This window comes from Gymnoscopelus braueri (genome assembly GCF_963280865.1).
Source record: "Gymnoscopelus braueri genome assembly, chromosome: 13".
Lineage (NCBI taxonomy): Eukaryota > Metazoa > Chordata > Actinopteri > Myctophiformes > Myctophidae > Gymnoscopelus > Gymnoscopelus braueri.
Genome location: NC_137615.1, coordinates 41,946,860 through 41,970,258, shown reverse-complemented (window position 1 = coordinate 41,970,258; position 23,399 = coordinate 41,946,860). Strand labels below are relative to the sequence as shown.

Sequence of the window (23,399 nt, the reverse complement as noted above, 5' to 3'; positions counted from 1 at the left end):
TCTCCAATATGTTTTATATGTGTGACAGTAGTGTATTCCACTGAAATTCATGGCTTTGACAATGCAAATCAGGAAATCCAAAGAACTGTGAAATCCGAAGTACAGCAGCCTTTTGGCTATAAATGAAACTAAAACAAAAACCTTTCCCTCTCTGTCTGTGTGTGTCCTCAGCCTGGTGTATGGGAGTTCCAGGTCCTCCCACCCAGACTCAGAGCTGCTCCACCGCCAGGCTTATGGCACACCCCACCCCCTGCAGGGATATGCAACCAATCACCACCCAGGAAGCTCTGGACAGGGTGGGGCATGGGGAGCAGCTGGGCGGAGTCTCGGTAAGGCTTTCTAAGGTTGTGTTTGTGGCCCTGGCAATATCAAGTCTGATTCAAAAGTTGTTGCTTGGTAACGGTAGTTATTAGTCTGCCAGCAAGCACTCCCTCTAAAAGGAGAATTTAATTCCAGAGCTCAATAAGCTTATATATCATAGGGCTATTATATTGCATAAAAATGATTATACATTCCAGAACATGAGAAAAATACCACTGTTTTGGCCAGGAGTACATTCCCGGCCATTACAATGAATGTGAAAGTACAAGTTTGTAACCTAATGTACAATTTATGAAAACTATAGTGTAGTGATGAATGTACAGTATAAATATTGTAGCCTACATGTATTTTCCTTAAATAGACACATTTGCACTTTTCATGGTTAGATTTGACTAGGTGTAATACAATTATGTGTAACAAGTAAATATTAATTAAAAAATGCATACCTTTTTTTAATCTAATATGTTCTTCTTTTCAAAAGACCCACGCGTTGCATGGTTTAATGGTATGCCAGAAATACTTCTGTTTTTCAAACATGCATGCATTGTATGTACATTGTATGCTTTTCACGTTTCTTCTTATTCAACTGTAGCTCATGAAAGTAAGTGTGTTTTCATCTTGCTACTGGCCAATACCCAGTTAAACCCTATATAATACTACACTTACACTGACTACACTGCCCCCCCCCCCCCCCCCCCCCCCCGGGACCCCTACATTTTCCCCCTACACCAAATCTCTTTGTGAAAATAGCCGATCTGCAATGCATTGTGAGCTTGTATAGAGCTGCTAGTGGTTGTTGTACGTTGTTGAGTAAAGTATTTGTTTTTTGTGTCTCCCGTCCCGCCATGTTCCCGCAGGATTGTCTGGGCTGTTTGATACAGGCCTTCACCATGCCAGTCCCTCAGGCCCTGACCCATCCGTCATGAATCTGATTTCTGCACTTGAGTCCCGTGGTCCTCAGCCTCCCCCCTCCGCCTCCTCCCTCCTCTCCCAGTTTCGCTCACCATCTTGGCAGACCGGTGAGTGTACCTGTTGGGTGGAAATTCCAATTTATTTATGTTTTGGAAAAAATACATATAAACAGATAAATAAAGAATAAATAAGAATAAATAAAAACAGAATCTGGCTGCCCTGTGTTTTTTAACACATTGATTGCCTAGATCCAATTAACTCGTTTTTCAAATCCATCACTTGATTGCCTAGATCGAGTTAATTTTTTAATTTTATTTTTTAAGTTTGACCCAATTTTTCGAAGATCTAGACTCCTATCCACTTCCTTGTTAACTTAAAACTTAAAAATTCTGTATCTCGGCTCCTGAGTGCTTTTTTTTTTTGAATGAAAAATCTCTGGCATAAAACTGCAAAAAATCTGAAATAATTCAGGCAGTGAATGTGTTGTTAAAAGACATGAGAGCACAATTTACAATTCAGGCAATTTACTTATCCAGAGTGACTTACGAGAAAGTCAAGAAAGGTCAAGAAAAATAAGTCTGTGTAACAAAAAACATGAGAACGAATGACCACGCTATGACTGCATGGTAGTCAGATCTTGGTCAGTCGCTAGCATCAATCGAGCAGTCAAGGTCAATTAGTCTCAGCTTGAGAGTTTGAAATACACTATCTGCTGTCATTTTATAATGCTTTGTACCCTTCCCTACCTCCTTTCCCTTTCTGTGTCCCATAGCAATGCACACGCCAGCCCCAGCTGAGCTCTTCATCTCGGGAGCCCTCCCTGGCTCAGGCTCCTTCCCATCCTCCTCAGCCCTCTCTGCCTACCAGCACCCCGCTTCCTTCTCCGGGCGTTCATTCACTCCCTCGCTTTCCCTCCAGGACACGCCCACGTTCAGCCCGACGTCCAATGGCCTGCTCTCGCCCCACGACCCCTTGCTCCACATCAAGGCTCCCTCTCAGTCTAGCCTGGGCTTCGACCGCTTGCTCTCGTCACAGAGTGCGGCCGCTGTGTACCGCGGCGCGCAGGACCCCACGGGACCACCCCAGTCGCAAGTCCCCACTAGCTCTGCCAGTCGTCACCTGCCCCCTCCCCAGTTTAATTTGCTGTCCTCCCAACTCCAGGACCAGTCCTCCCAGCTCTATAACGCCTCCATGTTTTCGCCAACGCCGGCCCCACCTCCCCCGGCCCCTCCTCAGCCCCAGGCTCCCCAGGAGAGGGCCATCCCCCGCCAGGACAGTGTGATCAAGCACTACCAACGCTCCTCACCGGCCCAGTCGCAGCTGTCCTCCTCGGCGCCGCACCCCCTGCAGCACTACCTCAGCTGTGGGGGAGTGTCAGGCTACCAGCAAATAGCCACACACCACCGGCATGGAGGACTATCTTGCAGCCCCCTGGGGGAGCAAAGCCCTTCCTCAGATCCGAAGCCCTCTCCGCGGGCCGAGCCACAGCCCTACCGGCCCATTATCCAGACGCCCTACACCTCCTCCACCACCTCCTCTGCCTCCTCCTCTTCGGCGCCCAAGGGAGCTAAGAGTTCCAGCTCCAGCAGCGGCTACTCCTCCTCAGGCTCAGCCTCCTCCTCCTCCCGCACCCCTCACACCCCGCCCTCAGCCTCATCTGCCTCCTCCTCCACCTCTTCCTCCTCCGCTAATTCTAACCCCACCACGGGGTCGTCATCAGCGCCCTCTCGGCAGCAACCGCCACCTCAGTCGGTTCCCCCGCCACCGCCACCTCCTCCAGTGGTCTCCTCGACCCCTGTCCAACAGCCCACTCCCAAAACTTGCCTGTCCAGCTATGGCTCTCCTGTCACCAACGTCAAGTCCAACGCAGGCTTACCAGGCCAGACTCCTCCCCAGCAGCAGCAGGCACAGTCCTACTCACCCAACCAGCCTCCATCCTCGCACATGTCCCAACCTTATGGGGGCTTCAGCTCGCCACAGGCCCAGGACCTGAGCTCCGGAACAGCAGGCACTGCGGGGAAGGGCTATGGAAACATGGGGGCAGGGGGGCGCTCCTTCTCTGCAGAAGTGGTTTACGGGACGGACTCGAGCTTTGGCTCACTGCCTGCGTCTCTTGGAGGGGCCGGTAGTCCTTCGTTGGGATATGGAGGCGCAGGAGGGTCAACTGGAAGCGGGGCTGGCCCAGGATCCGGTGCAACTGGCGCTGGAGCTGTGTCCGCAGGATCTGGAGGCGGGGCTCCCAGTGTTGGTAATGGGGGCAGCAGTTCATACCACCTACCTGACTCTAGCCCTTCCCCGTCTAGCAACTCTGCTATCATTCGACCTGGGTTGCACTCTCCTGCCCCTGCCCGCCCTGCACAGTCCCCTGGAGGTGCAGGGGGTAACAAATACCTCTCCTCTGTCCTGTCCCCTGCCTTCATGTCCTCACCACAAGGTTACCCTGACGCCCGGACAGCCCAGAGCCAGTCCTACCACCCCACACCACCCAAGCCAAAATCAGAAACCGACATGCTGGGAGTCGAACGCTCGCAAGATGAAGAAGAGGATGATGACGATGATTTTCTGATCCAGCACTTACTACATGCCCAGAGCCCGGCTCCCCACCCATCCCAGCACCACCCGCAGCCACCGCCTGGGCAACCGTCCCAGTCTCTCCCTCAGGCCAGGGACAGCGGTGCCAAGGGCCTGGCCTATGACATGAACAAGGTGTCAGAGGAGCGCTATCACCTTCAGAGCGTTATCCGCACCAACAGTGCCACCAACAGCACAGCTCCTGGAACAATTGGTGCTGGTTTGGACAGTCAGCTGGAGATGTCTCTAAAGAAACAGCAACAGCAACAGGCCAAGGCTGAACAAGCCATGTCAGGGTCAGGTAGTGGCGGGGGAAGAGGGGGAACAGACTCTCTCTCACACTCACACCCCCATCCACACACCGCACACCCCCACCAACAACAGCATGACTCCCTTGGGTCGGTGGTCCACTACGGGAGCGAAGATCCCTACACACAGCAATCACACTCACAACATCCGCTTCACAGCTCACACGTGCCCACGCACACTCAGCAACATGCCCAGCACTCACAGCACTCGCAACATTCTCAGCATTCCCAGCACTCCCAACATTCCCAGCACTCCCAGCACTCTCAGCACTCTCAGCACTCACAGCACTCACAGCACTCCCAACACGGCCACCCGCACTCCCACTCCCACGGCCACCCTCACATGGAACTCAAGAAACCCCCGGATGCAACGGACATGCCCTACCTGCGAAAGACTCCCGATGTGCAGCAGCAGGCTCGTCAAAGCCAGGCATCCCTGTCCCTAATGGATTCTCCCCCAGACCAACCACAGCAGCCCCACATGCTCCAATCCGTCCTGTCCCATACCACACGGAACAAGATGGACCCCCAGCAAGCCGCCTCTCAGCAGCCACAGCAGCAGCAGCACCCGATGAGTCAACAGGCCATGATGGGGTCAGCTGGCGGGGCAGGGCCTGCAGGGGTGGACCCCCATTCTCAGAGCCAGTCCTCTCAGCTGCAGCTTCAACTCCAGTCCCAGGCTATGGAGGCCCACTATGGCCGCGGAGCCCAGCCAAGAGATCAGAGCCAAGGCAGCCAGAACTCTGTGTCCCCGCTGGACATGCTGGAGCGATCCCTCTCCCGGGCCAACAGCAGGGAAAGTGGAGGCGCTCCAGAGCGAAGTGGAGGGGTAGGGGTTGGGGTGAATGTCGGAGGAGGGGATGGAGGGAGTGGAGACAGACGGAGACAGCAGCAGCATAGGCTCCCACCACACCATCAGTCACACCATCCACAGCAGACCGCCTCAGAGCTCCATGACTTCCTCTCTGAACCTGACTTGGGTTTGTCTACCCCCTCCCACCTGCACCACCTCAACCAGCCTCAGCCCCACGCCCACCCCCACGCTCACCACCAACAGCAAGCGCATCCTCACCACCAGCTCTCACACCCCCACATTGGCCACCCGCACGCCCACCAGATGGCCCCCAACATGGGTGCTCCGCAGCAGCAACAACAACAGCAGCAGCAACAACAACAGCAACAACAACAGCAACAACAGGCAAGGGAGCCTGAGCCTCAGCTCTCCCACTCGCAGTTGGATCAGCTCAAAGAGCACCAGTTTGACACTGTGAGCCCTGTGGGCAAAGCAGGCCAAAGCCAGACTCAGCAGCAGCAACAGCAGCAACAGCAGAGATTCGTACCACTAACCTCCATCTGTTTCCCAGATTCTCTGCTACAGGACGAAGACCGATCTTTCTTCCCAGGAATGGAGGACATGTTCTGCTCAGATGATTACAAGTCAAGCTGTGCAGGGGATGCCGGGGCAGGACAGACAGTTCAAGAGGGCATTCCCCAGGGACGTGGGCAGGGGCAGGAGAGCATGGAGAGCTTGAAAGCAGGGGGTGGAGGGGGTGGTTATGATATGATGGGTCACCACAGCGATCAAGGGTATGGACAGTACTGCCACAGCCTGCCAGAGACAGGAAATGGGAACATGCACTTAGACCTAGACTCTCTGAAGACCCATGAACTCCCCTCCACTGTGAACACAGAGCAGCTCGGTCTCATCCAGTCCCAAACCCAGGGGATGGGAATGACTGGTCCAGGGGTCCCTGGGGATGGCTCAGTCAACAAAATGATGGGAGCTGCTGGAGTGGGCGGAAGTTCAGGAACCGGTGGCCTGACCTCCCCTATCTTCTGCTCCTCTCGGCCCAAAAAACTACTGAAGACCAGCTCCTTTCACTTGCTGAAGCAACGGAGGGAGCCACAACCCCAGGCAAAGAAAAATTATGCGCAGGAGTACGAGTTTGAGGACGATGAGGATAAGGCTGATGTCCCTGCTGATATTCGCCTCAACAGCCGCCGCCTGCCTGACCTGTTGCCTGACTTGGTGTCTAGTTGTAGAAAGTCTGTGGGGACATCTGGGGTGGGTAGCCTCAGTCCACTGATGGGCGACATGGACTTCTGCCACCCCTCAGGGTACTCCTCCCTCGGACCTCCTCCACAGCTCCTTCCCCACGATGGCCCTAAGAAAAGAGGTAGAAAACCCTCCAAACCCAAACGCGATGGTCCACCCCGACCACGAGGGCGACCACGCATCCGTCCTCTTCCGGAACCTCCTTACTGCCGAGGGCTGATGGGATCGGTAGGCGGAGAGACCAGGAGGGGCCGCGGCCGGGGCCGCGGGCGGGGCAGAAAAGAGGAAGGTACGGTGGAGATGCATCGAGACATGAACAAAGTGCAGAGCCTCCCGTACCAACAACAACAACAGCAGCAGCAGCAGCAGCAGCAGCAGCAGCAACATTCACAACAGCAGTTCCACCCACAGCAACACCTTCAACAGCACTCGAACCAACACCACCCACAACAGCCACAACACCACCAACCACAAGCAACGCAGCAACAGCAGCACCACCTCCCCCATCATCAGCAACAACAGCAGCACATGTCCTACCCCCATCATCAACAGCAACAGCCGCAGCATCAGACTTCCCAGCAGCCGCAACATCAAGAGCCCATCAGGCCAATCAAGGTAACAATGGACGGTACCATATATCATATTTTAGGTTTGACTTTGTCTCTCCTTTGCAAAGCTTCTACCACAAATATCACCAAGATTACTTTTCTTCCTAGTGTGCTAAATGAGCTGTTATTTTGATTTGCTTGATGCACGTCTTTATCCCACTCTTCATCTACCCCTCATATTCTCCTCTCGCTTGTAGATCAAACTTCCCATCCCCTTGATGCCTCCATCAGATTCCATGATGAGGACGGACTCCCTGTCCAGCACTGAGCCTGTACTGTCGGACGGCTCGGTGGGCTCAGCGCCAACCCTAGGCCTTAGTCCAGGGCCTACCACCGGAATGGACATGAACAGGACTGACCTGAGCCAGTCGCAGAACAAGATGATGAAGCAGCAGCAGAAAGCAGCTCAGGAGGTGAGTGGCTGCATTTGAGATTTTACTGCAGGAGGGGGGAGGCAAAGAGCTGTCCTAAATTTCAGAACGGTTGTGTACAAACATCAAAGAAAGACATCTGAATATCTCAATTTCTAATCACATTTAAAATTCTGGTATTATGCATTTCCAGGGTTAGCACCAGTATATTTATGTTGAGGTGTTGACAGCAAGTATATAATTGTTTTGCTCATTAGCTGGACTGGCATATGAGCTTCTTTCTTTAACTGCTTCTCCATGGTAAATGTTGGGCTTGCCTTTGTTCTGAGATAATAAAGGTATTTGAAGTGTAAATTAGATCGCCGGTTACTGGAAAGTGTTTGAATTTTCAAAGTTTCAGAAAGCTGACACTTTTACTTTACAAGAAATCAATACAAGTTTGACAATGCTAATTCTTCAAATTATACACTATGTGAAAGATAGCAGGTGTCTTTTTCAGAGGACTACTTGCAAAGAAAACAGAATTATTTTCTAAGTGGGAGTATGCATTTGAAAAAAATAAAACTGTGTGCAATATATTATTAGTATTTAGGTCTAAGGCCCTTTACTTTATGCCACAATTAAAACCCTTTCCTAAAGTTCTTTATATATGTTGCATATGGATACGTCATCTGTTAGAAAAATAAATAAATTAGTCCTTTTTCATATTATGTTTCATCTCCTTAAGTCTGCTGGTTGATTTCAGCACATAGACACATAGCACATAGTTGTGTTCTTTAACTGGTTGCTGAGAGAAGTGATTGGATTGGCAATAAAAAACATACAGGTGCCTAAATCTTGCCTTGTATATTGAAATTGCACTAGGTCAATTATAGTAGCTTGACAAACAAATGCTGGTGATTGTGGGTGAGTAGATGTGTGGGACTGTAGACTACCTACACATGAATGCTGAAGGTCTGAATTGTGCTTAATAGATGGTTATCTCAGCAACGGAGAGTGAGTACACACTATGAAAATGGCTCGTGAAATGAAAGGCCATGTCAGTCTGCAACTAACAGAGGTTGAGGTACAGCTTAAAAACGCCCTCCAAGATATTGGCATCCCCCTATCATCAGTATCTTTTCCCTCTCAAATTGGGTCTTGAGAGACAAAAGCATTCAGTGTTCTGTGACTCTCCCTCGTTAACTCTTAAAAGAAAACGTCTTGTAGTAGACGTGCAGGCGGCAGCTTTCTTCCAGATGACCTAAACAAAATGTTGTCACTTCACCTTTGATCCCACTTCACATCCGAGTTGTTGAAACTAGCTTTCTTTTGATGTTGTCCCAGATGATGTGGGAGAGAGAGATGGATGAGGAACTGAATCCAGAAGCCTGGGCTGCTATGCAGAAACTCTCTGGTTCTGTAAGTTGGTGTAATCCCTCCACATAACTACATGTAACCCAGAGGATCATTTATAATTCATGGCTCATATATTCTCTGGACTGAGGTCCTTCTTTTGTGGTAGAGAAAGCAACACATGCTCTGCCTTGTTCACCCCTTAGGTGCCTATAGGCACCCCACAGGGAGACAGAAAACCCATGAAGTTGCAGTTTGTTTTGCCATCCTTTAATGAAATCAGGCGATTCGAGGTAACTGATATGGTGACGTATTTGGCACATTGAGAAGCCTAGACTTAAACAAAATGATTTTTTTTTGTTTGAGGTCTGTGCACGTCAGCTGCCAATAGAGGGCGAAGCGGAGACTAGTGATGATTGACAGCCAGCTCTTTCTGACTGACAAAAGAGAGAGAAAGGGAGAGAGGAGAGGAGAAGACTGTTGCCAGGGTAGCTGTTGCCACGGTTACTCAATTTCAATGAAGAGCCCTCAGCTGCCCCCTGCTGTTTCTTTAGGGTTACTACCTCTATTGTCAAGGGATAAAACTACCATCATCAGTGACACACATAATAATGACAATTCTGTTCTCAAACTGCACTGAAATACACAAAGATGAAATTACTGTTTGTTCTTTTGGTAACAGTAAGGCTGCGTGTCCACCAAAGCGTTTCTCCCCAGATAAAAACACCAAGCGCTCGCCTAAAAAACACTTCCAAACGCCTGAGTTGAAAATATTTCAGCTCTAAGCGAGCAGATAAAAACGGCACTTGTGAACGTGCGAGCGCAAAACCTTGTCGCGCTCGTTAAAACGTTCAGCGCCTCGTCTCGCTGCCGGTGTTTCCAAAAACCTTGAGCTCCCGTTAAAACATACGCTGAGCCCAGGAAAAAAAAAATACAAAAGAAACGTTGGTGGACACAGCCCCTAATGGTCCTATCTTTTCTTCCTCCACTATGTCGGCCCCCTTTCCCCTTTGTGAGCCTCTCATCCTGTGCTGTTCGCTTCTGCTCCCAGGTGGATGAAAAAACCCCCGAGCTCAAACCCGGCTTCATGGCCTCCTTCCTGGACTTCCTCAAGACGGGCAAGAAGCAGCCGGGGGACATGGGGTCCGGCCCCGACGCCGGTGAAGACGAGGAGACGGTGGACCCCATGTCCTCTCTGAAGGGCGGCATCAGGCCCCTGTCCTCTCCGCCCCAGCAGCAGCCCGCGGCCGCGTACGGCGAGGGCGAGACGGGGGGCCTGGGCCTGAGCGGCTGTCCCAGCCCCGGCAAGCGGCTGGACGAGGAGCTGAAGAGGAACCTGGAGACGCTGCCCTCCTTCTCCTCGGACGAGGAGGACTCCGTCAGCAAGAACCAGGACCTGCAGAAGAGCATCTCCTCGGCCATCTCCGCCCTCTACGACACGCCGCACTCGCTGGCCGCCGCCATGGCGGCCGCCGTGGCCCAGGCCCCGCCCACGCCCTCGCCCCCGCCCACCCCACAGGACCCGCCGCTCAGCCCGCCCCTCCCCCCCACGCCGCCCCTGCTCCGCGCGGACGAGGAGGGCGAGGAGGGCGAGGCGCCGGCGTACCCGCAGCGGCACTCCATGCCAAGCCGGGAGGAGGAGGAGCCGGAGGCCTGCTCGCCGCCGTCGGACACAGAGGAGGCGGAGGAGAGGGAGGAAGAACAGCGAGAGGAGGAGGAGCAGGAGGCGGGCGAGGGTGCAGAGGACGAGGAGACGGTGAGACAGGATGTGGAGCAGAATGTACAGCAGGACAGAGACATTGAGGACGAGGAGGAGGAAGATGAGGAGGAAGAAGAGGAGGACAGAGGGATGTCTGCTTTTCAGATGCTGGAAGTTCCCAAAGTTGAAGGTGGTCTTTCTGTCTGTCTGTCTGTCTGTCTGTCTGTCTGTCTGTCTGTCTGTCTGTCTGTCTGTCTGTCTGTCTGTCTGTCTGTCTGTCTGTCTGTCTGTCTGTCTGTCTGTCTGTCTATCTATCTATCTATCTATCTATCTATCTATCTATCTATCTCTGTCTGTCTGTCTGTCTGTCTGTCTGTCTGTCTGTCTGTCTGTCTGTCTGTCTGTCTGTCTGCCTGTCTGTCATCCATCATTTCTGGCATCATGTTCATAGTGAATATCTCCACAGATGTCGAGTATTCTTGATTTGAAACTGGCAGTGGTTACCAGGCAACTGATCTCCTTTTCTCATACCCACTCTCCCCCTCCCCCGACCCCCCCCCCCCCCCTTCAGATTCTCCGTCGGGACCCCCCTTGGCCACTGCACCTCCCTTGCTGTCGCCGTCCCTCTCCCCCTCGCCGCCCACCTCCGTCTCCCCCCTCCCTCCCCCGCCGCTCTCCGTCCCCTCGCCGCTCCCCGTGCAGCAGGAGGTGGAGGAGGAGGAGGAGGAAGAGGAGGAAGTGGAGGAGGAGGAGGAGGAGGAGGAGGAGGAGGAAGGGGAGCATCCGGTGCCATCTCCCTCCCGCCAGCTAGCCCCTTATCGGCCTGCCACTTCGGCCGCGGCCTCAGCCGCTTCCCCGCCCCCCTCCACCTCTCCCCCGGCCCTGCCCTCCTCGCCCCTCTCCTCCCTCCCCGCGGCTGCGTCTGTCCCGCCTCCCTCCGCCACCCCTCCCCCGTCCTCCTCCGAACAGGACCAGGAGGCCGAGGTTGAGCAGGAGGCCGAGCAGGAGGCCGAGCGGGAGGTGGAAGAGGAGAAAGAGGCGGAGGCAGAGGCAGAGGCAGAGGCGGAGGCGGAGGCCGGACAGCCCTCGCCTTCCTCCCCTTCGTCTTCCTCGCCGTCCTCCTCCTCCTCTCCACCCCCGTCGCCCCCGACTCCAGAGGATGCCCCGACCCCCCAGCGGCTCACCTCGCTGCACCTGGCCAAAAAGCAGTCAGACGCCGCCATCGCCGGCGAGAGCGAGGAGGAGGACAGCGAGAGCGGCGGCGAGGGCATCTTCCGCGAGCGCGACGAGTTTGTGGTGCGAACCGAGGACATCGGCACTCTCAAGGTGAGCTCCGCCTTGTGAGTTTGATTGCCAGTTGCCATGACTGGAAATGCATAGAGCACTTCTTAAACATGGGGTCCAGGGACCCCCAGGGCTCATTGAGGGGGTTCTAGGGGGCCCTCAGCTAAATTATTTATAGTTAGGGACCAAATAGACACTTACTGTACTGGTCTTAAATTAACACATTTACACTGTAGACTGGTGCCTCAGAGATATCAGAGATAGAAATCATATCAAACGGGGGTCCTTGTCAAAAATAATTTCAAACTGGCGGTCCTTGACATTAAAAAGGTTGAGAAACAGTGGCTTAGACTATAGAGTATGTTGACATCTAGCAAACTGGGGTGGCCTGGTGGCGTTATTACTTAAACTTAACAATGCTCTGAGTTCAGCTCCTGCCTCTGGACCTGTGTTCATTAAACCCCTTAAAGTTTTTTATTTAAAAAACATTAACATTAACAAATGGCTGCAGATTCATGTTTTATCCTAATGGTGGTAATTAAACAAGCAACTGATGCAATGTTACATACAACCTTAGCGACTGTCATCGCAAGTCACTTAGAACAGCAATTAGCTTTCACTTAGCAGACATTAGCGCTTTCAGCCACCAGCAGCACTCCCCTTTGTTACTTATCATATAGTCTTTATGTATCTGCCTCCCAGATGGCCTTGCAGACGGGCAGAGAGCCCCCACCAATCTGGAGGGTTCAGAAAGCACTGCTGCAGAAGTTCAGCCCAGAGATCAAAGATGGACAAAGGCAATTCTGTGCCACCAGCAATGTAAGTCTCCCAGCTGACATCCCCTTCATGACAGCACACCCTCTGCAACCCTGTAAGAAAGAACTAAATTGTGTTAGCGCCGCCATTATCCTTGTATACATTAATTAAGATGTCTTTGAAATAAGTTGAAGACAGTATGCTATTCCCATACAGACTTGTGCTCCCTTCCTCCCTCAGTATCTGGGCTACTTTGGCGATGCTAAAATGCGGTACCAGCGATTGTATGTGAAGTTCTTGGAGAATGTCAATAAGAAGGATTACGTTCGAGTGTGCTCACGGAAACCCTGGCATAGACCTGGCCTTACTCTGAGGTACGTTTGTCTTTGGGAAGTTTCAGTTTTGGGTAGGGGATCTTTTCAGCTGGCATGTCCTTTTGATTATTTCTCATGGGAGCAGCATGGTCTGATGATAAAGTCTAACCCTAAACCTTGGGAGGCAATAAAGCTAGTTTTTTCTATCTCTCTGCGACATCCACATTGCTTGCACTGAACTCAAAACCACAATTATTGCCAGTATGTAGGACATACCAGAACATGTCCAAGAAAATGTAGAGTATAGTAACAAAAATGGGCCCAACAGGCCTGGACCGCTGGCATAGCGGTCCAGGCACCTCGGCCTCAAAGTAGCTTGATGGAGCGTCGCTGGTTCGAGTCCCGATCCCAACGTCCTTTGCTACATGTCACTCCCCATCTCTCTCCCCATTTCCTGTCAGACTACTATCCTATCAATACAGGCATAAAAGCAAAAAAGCAAAAACAGATCAGCAGTACTATTTTGATTGGAGGGGAGGTGGAGAGATAGGGTGGGTAGCGGTGACGTCAGGGGCCGTATACGTTGCATGTATTGTTGATGAGGTTAGTTCATTTTTACAACCGCTGGCCATTACTCATGTATATATACAGTAGTATGTGTGCCAGTTAAGACTTTCATTTTCAACATTTTATACGCAAAGAGCTTCTACAGCCTAGAGACACCTATAAATCCCTGTTAGAGGCCTTATGTAGATCCATTAAGTCAGGCAAAATGCACAATTCATGAAATGGCAATAATAATCTTTCATTACGAATGTCACATTTTAAGAGCACCTTTAAAACACAGCAAAAATCAATATGCAAATTACATTTCCATCATTGGCGCTAATGTGAATAAATGGACTGCCTAAATGTGGATCATACTGCTGGATACACCAAATCACTAATTTTGCTGTCGCTCAGCTGTTCTGCTCCCCAATTTAGTCGTTATGCCAGTTCTCCTTGAACAATGAACTATACAACAGAACGGTCCCAGTGGCTGAAGCCCACTGCTGGCCTGGGGAGAATGTAAGACCAGTGATTCTCGTAGTGAGGTCCCGTGGGAAGGGTCCTTGAGGGGGTTCCAGGGGTCTCCAGCAGAACGAGGAGCCGTTTAATTTAACATTATTTCACCAGCTAGAAGTTAGCCCAATGAGAGAATATACAGTATGAGAATGACTACTCAGACCATAGATCACTGTTATCTCCCCACCTACAGTATAGACAGCCAGGGTCCCTGGCACAAAACCTTTTGAAATGGGGCTCTGCAGCCTAATACATATCAACTTGGGGGTCCTTGAAATGAAAGATTTGAGAACGACTGACGTAGACCAGCCACATGTCTCCTCTGATGCACACATAGGATCAGTGGTGTAAAGCTAACTAAGTACAAGTACTGTACTTAAGTACAATTTAGAGGTATTTGTACTTTACTTGAGTATTTACAATTTCCAATACTTTTACTTCTACTCCACTACATCTCAGAGGAAAATATAATACTTTTACTCCACTACAATTATTTTAAAACTTTAGTTACTAGTTACTGCAAATGATTACATCATAAAACATACATTAACCACTTTAGCCCTGTTTTATACCTAGGCTATTTGAAAATAGCCGATCTACAAGCTCACAACGCGTCGCATCGCGGCGCGTTGTGAGCTTGTAGATCGGCTATTTTCAAACATTTTAATACTTTTACTTTTGATACTTTAGAACATTTTGATATTTCATATGTTGATGATTCCGGACTTTTACTTGTAACAGAGTACTTATACATTGATACTTAAAACATTTGATTACTTTTTCCACCACTGCATAGGATACACACGCAGAAGAACATGCCATCTCCCCTAGGGCTGCCCTCGACTAAAGAGACATAAGAATTTGTTGACTAGTTGATTAGTTGATTTAATCAATACATCTGTAGAACTGTGTTTACAACATACAATCATGCAGAGACCAGCCTTTTCGAGGCTTGCGAGGTTGAGAACTGAACACAATGGCTACTGGCTATTGAAAGTTAGAGTTTACAAGAGATGTGCCCATCATTATTCAAGAAATAATTAAATGGAATGGCATGGGAAAAAAACATAAAAAGTGAGTAATCAATTAACAAAGTCTTGGTTGGCTAAGACTAAACTGACTGATTCATCAATTATTCAACTGAGGGGACAGCCCCTCTTTGCTGAACAGCCAGCAGGACACAACACACTACATGTGATTTAAGACCTCTTTATATAATAATAATAATAATAAATTTTATTTGTATTGCACTTTACATTTGAAACAAACCTCAAAGTGCTACAGTACATAATAAAACAGATAACGACAGAATACTGTTTTTTAACATGCTGCTATTTTCAGACTCTTTGTGCTCTTTTTATTTTTCGATTCTTTTACTTCTAATTCTCTTTTATCCCTTGAACCGCAAAAGGTGAAAGCCTGCATAAACAAGAGTTTCACCTCACTTTTACCTGTAACTGTGTTGTGACAATAAAGTTGACTTTTCTTTTCTGACACATCGTGCTGTATTTGGATAAAAACACTTTATATAAACATAAGTGACATGACATTTAGGTTTTTAATCTATTCATTTATTTGTAAGGTGGTTTATTGTTTTCAGAAAACAAAACCAATAAAAGAAAAAAAGAGGAATACATTTTAATAGAAAATGTTAACTTTTTCACTGACAGACGGCAGTCACTCCCCAAGCCGCCGCCTCCATCTCTCAGCCAGACACCTCCCCGAGTGGAGAGAGAAGAGAGGGAGAAGGAGAGACAGCGGGAGAGAGAGCTGAAGGAGCAGAGAGAGAGGGAGCTGAAGGAGCAGAGAGAGAGGGAGCAAAAGGAGCAGAGAGAGAGGGAGCAAAAAGAGCAGCAGGAGAGGGAGATAAAGGAGCAGAGGGAAAGGGAGTTGAAGGAGCAACAGGACAGGGAGGTGAAGGAACAGAGAGAGAGGGAACAACGGGAGGAGGAGGAGAGGGAGCAACGGGAGAGAGAGCTAAAGGAGCGCAGGGAGAGGGAGTTGAAGGAGCAGAAGGAGAGGGAGCTGAAAGAGCAGAGGGAGAGGGAACAACGGGAGAAGGAGGAGAGGGAGCAGCGGGAGAGAGAGAGGAGAGAAAAGGAGAAACAGGAGAGGGAGCAGAGGGAAAAACGGGAGAGGGAGCAGAGGGAAAAAGAGGAGAGGGAGGAAGAGGAGAGGGAGCAGAAGGAGAAAGAAGAGAAAGAGCAGAAGGAGAAGGAGGCGAGAGAGAGGGAACGACGGGAGAAGGAGAGGGAGCGCAGGGAGAAAGAGAAGCAGGAGCGGGAGCAGAAGGAGAGAGAGAGGGAGCGGGAGAGGAGGGAGAGGGAGCAGAAGGAGCGGGAGAGGAGGGAGAGGGAGAAGGAGAAGGAGAAAGAGAGGGAGCAAAAGGAGAGGGAGCAGCGAGAACGGGAGAGGAGGGAGCGAGAGAAGGAGAGGGAGCGAGAGCAGATGGAGCGCGAGAGGGAGAGGGAGCAGCGGGAGAAGGAGAAACTGGAGAGGGAGCAGAAGGAGCGTGAGAGGAGGGAGCACGAGAGGGAGCAGAAGGAGCGGGAGAGGCGGGAGAGGGAGCAGAAGGAGCGGGAGCGGAGGGAGAGGGAGCAGAAAGAGAAGGAGCGAAGGGAAAGGGAGAAGGAACGAGAAAGAGAGAAACAGCGTGAGCGGGAGAGGGAGAGAGAGAAACAGAGAGAGAGAGAGGAGAGCCTGAGGGAGAAGGAGAGGAACCGGCAGGGCTCCCATGAGAGGAGAAGCGGCAGCGACGGAGGGAGGCTGAAAGAGGAGAAGAGGAGCGGTCCGGACAAGAAGGCAGACCGCCCCTCCAGGGCCCGTGCCGTGAAGGAGAAAGCCGAGCCCCCGCCCAAGAAGAGGAAGAAGTGGTTGAAGGAGGTTCCCTCCTCCTCCTCCTCTGACTCCTCCCCCGACGCGCCAAGCGATGACGAAGGTGAGTATTTGCTCACAAACTTTCGGATTCAGTGACGAGAGATACGCTTGTTTCGCCAAAGTGCTGAAAAATCATGAAAACATCACCAGTTGTCAAGAATCAAGGTTTTATTTGTCACTAACTTTATACAAGTACAAGCAGCAAAATATTGTTGGGACTTGTTAAACAGTAATGTGAGAACATAACAAGTGCCTGTCCTCTTATATTAGTTAGCTTCTGTCTATCTATATCTATCGATCGATATACCTGTATACATTGCAGATTGATCCACGTACTGCAGAAGTACATTTTTAACTTGATGTCTTTTCTCCCTGTCTCTCTGTGTCCTGTAGGTCCGGTGCGAGGTGGCATCAACAGTCGTGCCATGAGGGAGATGTTTAGGAGCTACGTGGAGATGTTGGTCAGCACGGCCCTGGACCCTGACATGATCCAAGCCCTGGAAGACACCGACGGTGAGAAGAGAAAGGACACAGAGGACATTTTGCCCCCCCCCCCCACAAAACTCTCACTTTTTTCTCACTGTTTTTAATACTTTTTTAAAATGTTTTTTGCATTAAAGGGGGACATAAGATTATGATCTATAAGAAAGTTAGGGCATTAAAGACATTTTGAAAAGCACTTTCACGAGACCTAAACGTAATGATTGACTAATATCTTGCTCCACTTCTAGGAATGAGGGCATTACTGTAACATTCTGGGCATTAAAAAGGTCTCATTACAAATCTGTGCATTAGACAAAAGTGCACCATTATGTTTTTTTTTTCATCTTGAGAACTGCGTCCCAGACAGTGTGCGTCTACCTCAATATGTATCGGCCAAACCGATGTATCGGTCACTGTCAGGCACTAGTTTGACTTGAGAGATGACTGAATGCTCTGAATGTTCTTTTGCCTTCAGATGAGTTATACCTTCCGCCTATGAGGAAGATTGACAGCCTGCTCAACGAACAGAAGAGGAGGCTGTTGAGAAGAGTCAACATGAATGCCCAGCACCAGGTAGTGCATTGTGTCCTTAAACCTATTGGTATTTCTTCTTTGTTATTAGCCCCACTAGTCCCTCTGTCCACCATCTAATACTTTGATCCCATACAACATATCTTGAAAACTACTGGTTCCAGTTAGCTTGGAAACCAGACGAATCTGCCAGTGCCCCCGTAAAAAATAGCCCTCGGCAGATTAGTCTGGCCTCGCTCGGTTGTGATTGGATTTTGCTGCCCCCAAAGTTGTGGGGCACCAATCAGGAGCCAGTATGCAAATATGGGGCGGGTTTATCACCAGAGGTATTTTTTCAATCCGCCCCTTGGAAATGCAGGTTCTACACGGAGATTCCAGACTAATATCTACTCAGTGATATTAGTCTGGCCATGCCATGCTATGTTCCAGTATCTCAAAATATAGTGGGCACATTGTCATGACATTTTAAGTGCTCAGCAAGGAAGAATCCTAGTGATTTTGGTGATTCCCGTGGCTTTTCTTGTAGCGCCACCCTTTGGCCAATGTCTACGGGCTGCTAATAGAGATTTTAGACTTCTTAGGGACAGGTCGATTTTTAAAGAAGTGTACCCCTGGAGAAAATGTATGTGCCCTGATCTAAAATGCCATGACCCTCCATTTGACAAAAAAAATCAATCAATGACCCTCCCCAACTGATTAAAAAAAAAAAGATTAACCCTCCCCAGGAGTGTCACGATATATTGTCTCACGATATACCCTATCGTGATATTAAAATGTGACGATAGGTATTGTCATGATGTCATACTGTATCGTAATATTTTTGTCTCTGCCGGAGGTGGAGAGTATGTTTTCGCTTCGTCCCGCCGTGTGTTAGCATGGCCCCTAGCCAAGCTAACATTGGTCAAGCTCCACGTGACACGTGACAATATGTTGTCACCAATGCTTTTGATTGGCTAGCGAGACTCATGACGAAATAAAATCCTATAAATAGGTGTGTCACTTCAAAAAGCCGTTTACGTTGATCAATCAGTCTTGATTAGAACAGTACCTTCCAGTACAAATCACCCGTCCGTGCGTGTGTGTGTCCCTCTGAGAACACCTAACATTGGTCAAGCAAAGGCGCAGAAGGCCAAAGCTAAGAAAGCATACTCATCTACAACAGTAACACAGAAGAGGACTATAGAGTTGAATTGATCCCACAACAAGGCCGAAGTCTTAATACTGTAACAATTGGCCACCTTGATCAAATACATTATGTAGCACTAGAGAAAACTGACATAGATCAAACACACCAATCAACTGCTGAAACTGTTCAAGACAATGAAGATGAAGAAGACAGACAAGCATTTGAACAAACCAGTCAATTACGACGACATCCCATTTAGATGCAGAACACCAAATCCACGCGCATTCTACCAAGACGACCCGTTCTACCAAGACGACCCGTGCTATTAAAATAGCACGGGTCTGCTGGCGGAGACTTGTGCTCCGAGGAGCACATTTTCTTGTTTTAATTATTTTTTTATTTAAAAACCCTCCCCATCATACAACAACATGACAGTGACAGTGCAGTCATACAGTGACTACACTGTTGCCTACATAAAACAAATTAGGCTATTAGGCTATCAATTATGGCCTGATGATTCTGGTTTGTGGAGCTGGGCTGGTATTTATACACAGCTGTCCATATAGCTCCAAATTAATCACATGCACAGAATCACTCCAAATGATTATGAATATCCAGTTATAAATTGGTCATTGTAATCTATCTGGTGTATGGAATTCTATGAGCAACAATAACACACTTAAAGGAGGATATCTCTGTGTTGGTGTACAATAGGTGTTCATAGGTGTAGAATCTATTTCTATGTAGTTATATTTTTACTTGCCGGTCAGTCTTTGGCCTATGTGCTAAAGGTCAGGTCAAGGTCTCTCTCGCACCTTATCATCCAACCAGTGTCCAAGCAGGCAGCAGATATATATATATATGGTCACTGGTTGACATGTACAGTATTCACCTCACGATTGACATGGAGCCGTTTGTTGACACCTTTCTCTATAATGTAATTGTGCATCCTGGTGGGATGCATGTTATACAGTCATTCCTCAGCTGCATTGCAAAACTGATGCAAGGTTCAGCACTGGAAATGCATATGGTTGCAGCATATGGGGGGCTGACAGGCAAGTTCAGTGGTAAGTCCTGAGTGTATCAGCAGCACTCTTGAAGTGATTTCTATCAAATGGGCCAAAGACATTTGAACAGATACAGCAGTGGCCTACCTGGACACTGCGCATCTCCATCCTACTGGCTGACAGTGGGTAGACAACTTCATTCGTCCTACACTTTACACCCACCAGTTTGAATGTGCAGGGAGACACATTGACATTAACTTGTCACCTTTTCTCTCATGACGCACATGATGAAGTACTTCTTCCATGCTGGCCATGTGCAGTATAGTTGATATCTAACCCAGTGCCTGGTCCCGACCCCCAGTTTGAGAACCACTGCTATATAGGACACAACAATGGTCATATTCCATTATGATAACTTATTAGGGCTTGCTTCATAGTGCATTCATCTATTTTGATGTTTGAAAGGATAATTTCTGTGCCCGTCCTTTATAGTGCACAGGCTTTAATTTGGATATTGAAAAATTAGGAATTAGATATTTCAGTGTTCGGTGCATGCAGCTAGGTCGCTCCGTCCCTGCCATGGAAACGTCTTTGTGAGAAGAAAAGTGAAAGCAGGCTGGCGAGGTGAAGATTATTTTTTGTTCTGTTTTTGAGCATCCCGCTGATGATAAGGGCACAAGCTCTAACAATGATCCAATCAGTTCAGAGTTAGACCATTATTCATCCCAGGACACTATTGAGGATGAATGAATCATACTGTATAAAACTAGCTAATGGATGCAGCCAACATTTCTCCATTCTAAATAGTAGCCTAGTATACATTTTATTCTTATCTAAATGGATCTTTAGGTAATTTACAAAGGAAACCTTTGTGTTCCATCTTTCATGAAAACCAGAAGTACATCTTATGTCATAATTATATACATATATATATATATGTATACATAACTATGCTGTCACTGCCTGTAATAGAAAACAAATCTAGATATGCTAATTTTAACAACCTTACTGAACAATATATAGTCTGAGCTTTATCCCAACCATTTTTCAAGGAGAGAGGGTCAATAATAAAAGAGAACTATCAGTTTGAAGTAGAATGCTTCATTCGGATTTTGAAAACTGTGTTTTGGCATGAGTGATAACACACAGAAAGCTACCACCAATGTAAGGCTATCACATTTTTCCTATCACTAGGGGTGTGTATACCTACCCAAAAAACACTATGAGAATTATTCCCCTCAGATGATACTGATGACCCCGTATTTGGGGTCCTGGCTCATGGACTATAACGACTGTTGAAGTTTTGCTCAATTGTTCAACCACCATTGTTAAGACACTGAATAGATTTGACTGGGTCATTCACACTGGCTTGTGCGTTGATGGCTTGTTAACGACCGTCATTGATTCTAAATAGACCAAGGTGTTACTTGATTTGAATCCTTTGTATCCTCTGAAATAGAGAGGGGTCATTGACCACTGTTCTGCTGTACTAAAAAGGTATATAAAAAACGGACTATTTTATTAATTCAAAATTGCATGATCCTCCATTGGATTCAAAGTAAAATTACCTGACCCTCCCTTGGACCAAAATTAGAAAGGCATGACCCTCCCCTATTTTCCTCCAGGGACCCCCTTCTGTAAATTTCGACTGGTCCCTTATTATCTCCGCCAGGTGGAAATATTGTGATCAACCCTGTCTCTGTGTGTGTGTGTGTGTGTGTGTGTGTGTGTGTGTGTGTGTGTGTGTGTGTGTGTGTGTGTGTGTGTGTGTGTGTGTGTGTGTGTGTGTGTGTGTGTGTGTTAATCTCACAAACTAACTAGGCTGATCAGCTTCATTATTTCTTTGTGTACACTGCCAGCGGGCTATAGTTGTCAATTTTATGAATGAATAATCGCAGAGTAATCGTCCCTCCAGGCGATGCGATAAGTGTCCCGCGATGCTATGGACCGGAGCTAGCCAATTACAACGCTCCTGTCCCTCCGCCGCAAGCCAAAGCTTGGTATGCACGGTCAGAACAACTAAGCCTAATACAGACATGCTCAAGTGGACATACAGTACTGTATGCTGAGAGGTCCACTATTGCATCATATGACCCCAGCGGAGACCGGTCTGTGTATGCTACTGTATGTCTGGACTGTAGGCTATAACACTACAACATCATGTTTGTCCCAGTGATGACAACATGCCACAGTACTCTTCCATGTGTTCAAGAAAGATTTGTCCCCATAACATTCTCACTCCGGTTGCACCGCAATGATGTAATGACAGTCCTTTATCATATCCCTTCCGCCGATTGGCCCGTGCCTTTTCGTAACCACACACACAACCACAAAACATTGTCATCACATGCCCCAGACAGACAGGCAGAAAGATGGAGGGAGGTAGGCCATGCCCCCTGACAGAGATTTGTGCGCACCGTTCTGGGTTTTGCTGATTTACTAACGACAATTGATTGATTGATGTTTTTTATTGACAAAACATGCATACTGTATACAGTACATAGCAATATATTTGTACATATTTGTCAAAAGTATAAAACACAAAAAAGGTGCATACCGGTATATGTGTATAAATTGAGCGCCATGTGACTCCAATGTGGAATGTCTTTAGCATACTATACTTATCTGTCCTTAGGAGGCTTTACATATATTCCCCAAAATGACGGCGGATGCCCTGGACTCTGGAACAGCCAAAGTGCACCTTGCTGGTGAGGGTTACAACCGCAAAACCCTCAACCGGGTCAAGAGGAGTACGCCCAAGCAGCAGGTAAGCAGCACACATGGCTTCAGTGGCATACTGTACTGTATATTCCCTCAAATTTTAATAACCACTAGAATAATAAATACTTTTTTTCTCTTGCAAAGTGATCAATGGTACCATATTAAATACCAGTAATGGCACTCTTATTGGTTAATTTAAGCCCTTGTTGTCAAAATGGTATTTAAAGTATTTAACGATAAACGTCTTCATATTCATTTTATGGATGTACAGTATATGTTGTTGTTGTTGTTGTTGTTTTTTTTGGGGGGAGGGGGTACATTGCTTTTTTTTTAAATGGATACATCTTATTTCCTTGCCAAAAAGAACAGATCTGCAAGCTAACAATACACCGTGATGCGACGCATTGTTAGATTGTGATCTTTTCTTTTTGGGTATAAGCCTTAAAGGAATAGTTATCATAAAAAATTACGTAGGCCTATTTTCTATCAATTACACACCCCATGAAGCCTTGAGTTCATGGAGATTTTATTGTTTTTGTCGCATTCCTAAGCCAATAATTTGATGACCGACAGAGACTCAAAGAGTTTTCATTGAGTCTCCTACCGGAGACTCCGCCGGTCATTATTGGCTTAGGAATGCGACAATTAACAAAAAAATCTCCATGAATTCAAGGTTTCATGGGGTGTGTAATTGTGCATAGAAAATAAGTAATTTTTTTGGTTAACTATTCCTTTAAGGTGTCGTACATCATCAAAAAAAAAATGTATCCTGATTTTAATCCTTTACATTTCCACAAATCAATAAAACACATAAAATAACATAATAATAAGTAATGTGTCATTAGACCTTTTCACATAAGCACACTGTAAATGGGTCCACATTTATTTCCAGTTGAAATGCTAGTGAATATGAGTAGCTGACAGGAAATAAACATGGGCCCAAGCTGTTTCCTAGCAACGCAATTTCACTGACAAGGTCTATAATATGGACACAAAAGTAGGTGCTTTTTCTACAGTAGTTATTATATTTTAAGACTAATACAATTACAGCAGA

At 48.0% G+C, this 23,399-nt stretch overlaps 1 protein-coding gene across 1 annotated transcript in view; it reads left to right on the top strand.

Annotated features, from left to right (window-relative positions):
• prr12b (proline rich 12b) overlaps nt 1–23,399 on the top strand; it is a 39,176-nt gene that overhangs the window by 12,260 nt on the left and 3,517 nt on the right. The window contains exons 2-15 of the mRNA XM_080446842.1: nt 172–329; nt 1,179–1,340; nt 2,006–6,783; nt 6,974–7,189; nt 8,474–8,548; nt 9,534–10,371; nt 10,753–11,507; nt 12,168–12,284; nt 12,462–12,595; nt 15,271–15,325; nt 15,677–16,538; nt 16,871–16,990; nt 17,436–17,533; nt 22,260–22,391. Coding sequence (XP_080302968.1) covers nt 172–329; nt 1,179–1,340; nt 2,006–6,783; nt 6,974–7,189; nt 8,474–8,548; nt 9,534–10,371; nt 10,753–11,507; nt 12,168–12,284; nt 12,462–12,595; nt 15,271–15,325; nt 15,677–16,538; nt 16,871–16,990; nt 17,436–17,533; nt 22,260–22,391 — 8,500 coding nt within the window. The remainder of the gene's footprint in view (nt 1–171; nt 330–1,178; nt 1,341–2,005; nt 6,784–6,973; nt 7,190–8,473; nt 8,549–9,533; nt 10,372–10,752; nt 11,508–12,167; nt 12,285–12,461; nt 12,596–15,270; nt 15,326–15,676; nt 16,539–16,870; nt 16,991–17,435; nt 17,534–22,259; nt 22,392–23,399) is intronic.